Source organism: Cyprinodon variegatus, unplaced genomic scaffold (genome assembly GCF_000732505.1).
Source record: "Cyprinodon variegatus isolate N-32 unplaced genomic scaffold, C_variegatus-1.0 Scaffold583, whole genome shotgun sequence".
Taxonomy (NCBI): Eukaryota; Metazoa; Chordata; class Actinopteri; order Cyprinodontiformes; family Cyprinodontidae; genus Cyprinodon; species Cyprinodon variegatus.
Window position 1 is genome coordinate 52,060 of NW_015151036.1, and position 3,259 is coordinate 55,318.

The 3,259-nt window shown below is 36.8% G+C and overlaps 1 protein-coding gene across 1 annotated transcript in view; it reads right to left on the bottom strand.

Moving 5' to 3' along the window:
- Positions 1–2,646: 2,646 nt before the first annotated feature.
- Positions 2,647–3,259, bottom strand: part of golgb1 (golgin B1) — a 26,428-nt gene continuing 25,815 nt past the window's right edge. Inside the window, exon 19 of the mRNA XM_015392278.1 lies at positions 2,647–3,127. Within this exon, the coding sequence (XP_015247764.1) occupies positions 2,984–3,127 (144 nt within the window). The 3' untranslated portion in view covers positions 2,647–2,983. The remainder of the gene's footprint in view (positions 3,128–3,259) is intronic.

Here is a 3,259-nt window from a genome sequence, read left to right on the forward strand (position 1 = left end):
TAAAATTACGAGGTCACGTAGCAGCAGTTAATAGATTTAAATTTTAAGAAAAAAAAATGTACTTGCTGAGGAGGTATGTATGTGTAAAAACATATTTTTTTTACTGCAAAAGCATAACCTCAAACTGGAAATTTAAGGGAAAAAAAAGGATCCTTAAATTGAAAAGCAAATTTTTTAAATATTGTCACCACCAAATAATTCTCATGAAATGTATCTAAGATAAACATTATTTTTACTTATTTACATTTATTTAAAAATAGAAAGTACATTGAAAATTTAATTAAAGCATTATCTCACCATCACACCCAGTAGCCTGGAACCTGTGCTCACTATTAGAGAACTCAAGTTTGCTTGGGGTCACCAAGTCCTTATAAAAAAAACAAAAAAAACATCAGAAAATCTCTACATTTAGCAGCAAAATAATTATTTTTGTTTTAGCATCATTAAGATAAACCTGTTGAGTTAGACTCTACTGGGATTTTAACCTGAGACTTTTTGTGAGAAGGGACTAAAGTTAATAATACAATCATGCCAACTGTTAAGTATGGTGGAGGCTTTATGATGCTGAGGGCCTGTTTGATTCCATATGCCCTGGAACCCATGTTTAAAAAACATAAAACACAGGATTTTAATTCAAAATATAAACCAATTATCCTTCCATTGGTGTCTTCTTCTTCTCCAGACCTAAATCCTGTTTGAACCCTAAAGAGAAGGTAGCGCAGAAAGAACATAAAAACATGCTTTTAACTGGGAAAAAATGGATTTCCCATTAAAATGTGCTGTAAAAAATTCGTAATTCTGAAGACAGTATGATCTTTTAACAAAAAAATAAAATAAAAATACTTCAGGTCCACTTAGAAACATCCTTTATTAAAAGCTTTGAGCACAAACATGTCAGCAGTAACAATCTGCCCCAACAGCCATTAATAAAACCAACTGTAGTGTTTCATCCACACCAGTACTTACTGGAAAAAATCTTCCGTTGGCCCGAAACCCCAGCTTCATTTTTCAGTTCATAATTATCATATAAAGATAAATGTTCAGACTTCGAGGCGCCATGATCCCAACAAGGATGTAAACAAAAACCTACCCAGAAACATGACATAAGAGGAATCCCTTCCTTGATTCTATTCCCTTGATTACATTATATTTTCCATTTACAGCCCTTCACACTTTATTTATTTGTATTTACAGGAAGGAATAAGATCAAAGAATGTGGATTTTAAAGGGGGTAACAGCGGAGTAGTAGCCGAGTAGAGCCCAGTGTTCTAGATAGGGACGTTAGATATGGAGGCCGATTTAACCGATATTTCACAACAAGGAATTACATAAAATCTAAGGTCATGGAATGAGACAGATTTATAAAAAAAGATCCTCCTCCATTAGAATACAGCAAGATGATAATGGACATTAAGTGAAATGCATTTCTTAGACAAACATTACAAGATTAATCTGTACCCGAAAACAACCAAACTGCATAATGAATGTAAGGAGATACGATACAGGAATGTGTAAAGCCAGAAAAATTGCACCGTGCTCCACTTTTTTGAGCATAAAACAAGGATAGCAGGAGATAAAAATCACATCATGAGCTCAACTGAAAAGTTACTGGTCTAAAAAAAATATTCCAGCTTCTTCAAAACAGCTAGCGTAGCAAAGGTTGGTAACTGTAGCTAGCTTAGGGTAGCTAGTTTAGCATATTTAGTGAGCAAATTCCTCTTTCACAGATGGTTTCTAACCGTCATTTAAGCTGCTCCACAAAGGCGTTTGGACCCCTTGAAGTATTTTAAATTATTACTGCAGCAGAAAACTTAAACAGGATTCAGTTGTGAAGTGGAAGAAACACGATGCGCAATTTTATGCTAACAAAAATCCGAACTGTGCAGCATTACTTGGTTTTTAGCTCCTGTTTCTCCGTAAACTCTAAATATAATCAGTTTATATTAGAAGTTATCTGATGAGTAAATATGTTGAACTTGTGAGCGACGTTCCAACTAACTAGCTAACGATGTTAGCTATAGTTTTAAGTGTTCTGTGAAGGCCTAACATGGCCACAAACTTAACCTGATGAGAGTTTAGTGAAACATCTTGATGTTAGCTCTGGAGGAGCTTCTATATGTATGTAAAAAAGTTAAAAAGCTAACAGGATATACCCTTAAACATAAGGAAGCAGGTTATAAGGAAGACAGCTGAAGCTAAACACAGTGCAAGGAGGGAAAAAATTTAAGAATGAGACGCTTTAGGCTGAGGAGAACTACAGAAACAGGCAGAGAAACAGTAGGATGGTTTTGTTTCCATGTGATAGAACGGCCTAGTCAAAGTCCAGACCTAAATAAGTAGGTCTAATGTACATTTTGAGCTCTGGATGTTTAAACCTGATAGAAAAAAAACCAGCAGCCAAAGTAAAGACTCAGTGGGGCTGAGTGCTAAAGGGTGAAATCCTCAGGTTGTTTTTTTAATTGTGTATCGTTCTCCTTCCACTTCTCAACCAGGTTCTGTTTTGTATTTGGTCCATTCCATGAAATCCCAATTAAATCATGTCGCTTTCCAGAACTTTTCTTTGAACTTTAAAGAATTCAAAGCTGGAATCTAAAAAAGGCACATGATGTAAACACTTCTAAAATACACTTGATCGTGTCTCTTTTCGTTTGACACCCAATCTAACTTATCCAGCCTCTTTTAATGTGTAGGAAGGCGGCTTTAACCCTAAAAAAGGAGGCTGATCTAGAACTATAGGTGAAGGTCGGTGCTTTGTTGTTTGACACAAAAAAAAAAAAAAAAAAATCCCTTGAAATCTCCCATGATGACGCAACGACCAGAACAGCTGAAACAAACTGCTGTATATGTGTATACTTTGGCTAAATGATTAATTACTGTAAAGTGCAACATCCTTCAAACCGTTCTTTGAGTTATTCGCATTAAGAATTATACCGAGGCATTTCCATGCTTTATGACCGTCTCCCTTCTTATTTGAAGCGTTTGTTCAGAGGTATCCGCCCAGGCACAGGATCAGTAGGACGTGCACAGTGAGCAGGTAGAGGCTGAGCAGCAGAGGGGTGCGCTGGCGGGAGCAGAAGGCGACTCGGAGCATGCGTAACAAGCTGGGGCCACCTCTGCGGGTCTGAGGGTAAAACTCCAGGTTAGTGGAGGTTGAGAGAATATGGATCTTTATTGTTACAGTTCTTAAAGGAATAGTACACCCAAAACATGATTAGCCTTCATTTTCTACTCACCCCTATGCTGAACAACACTCTGGAGT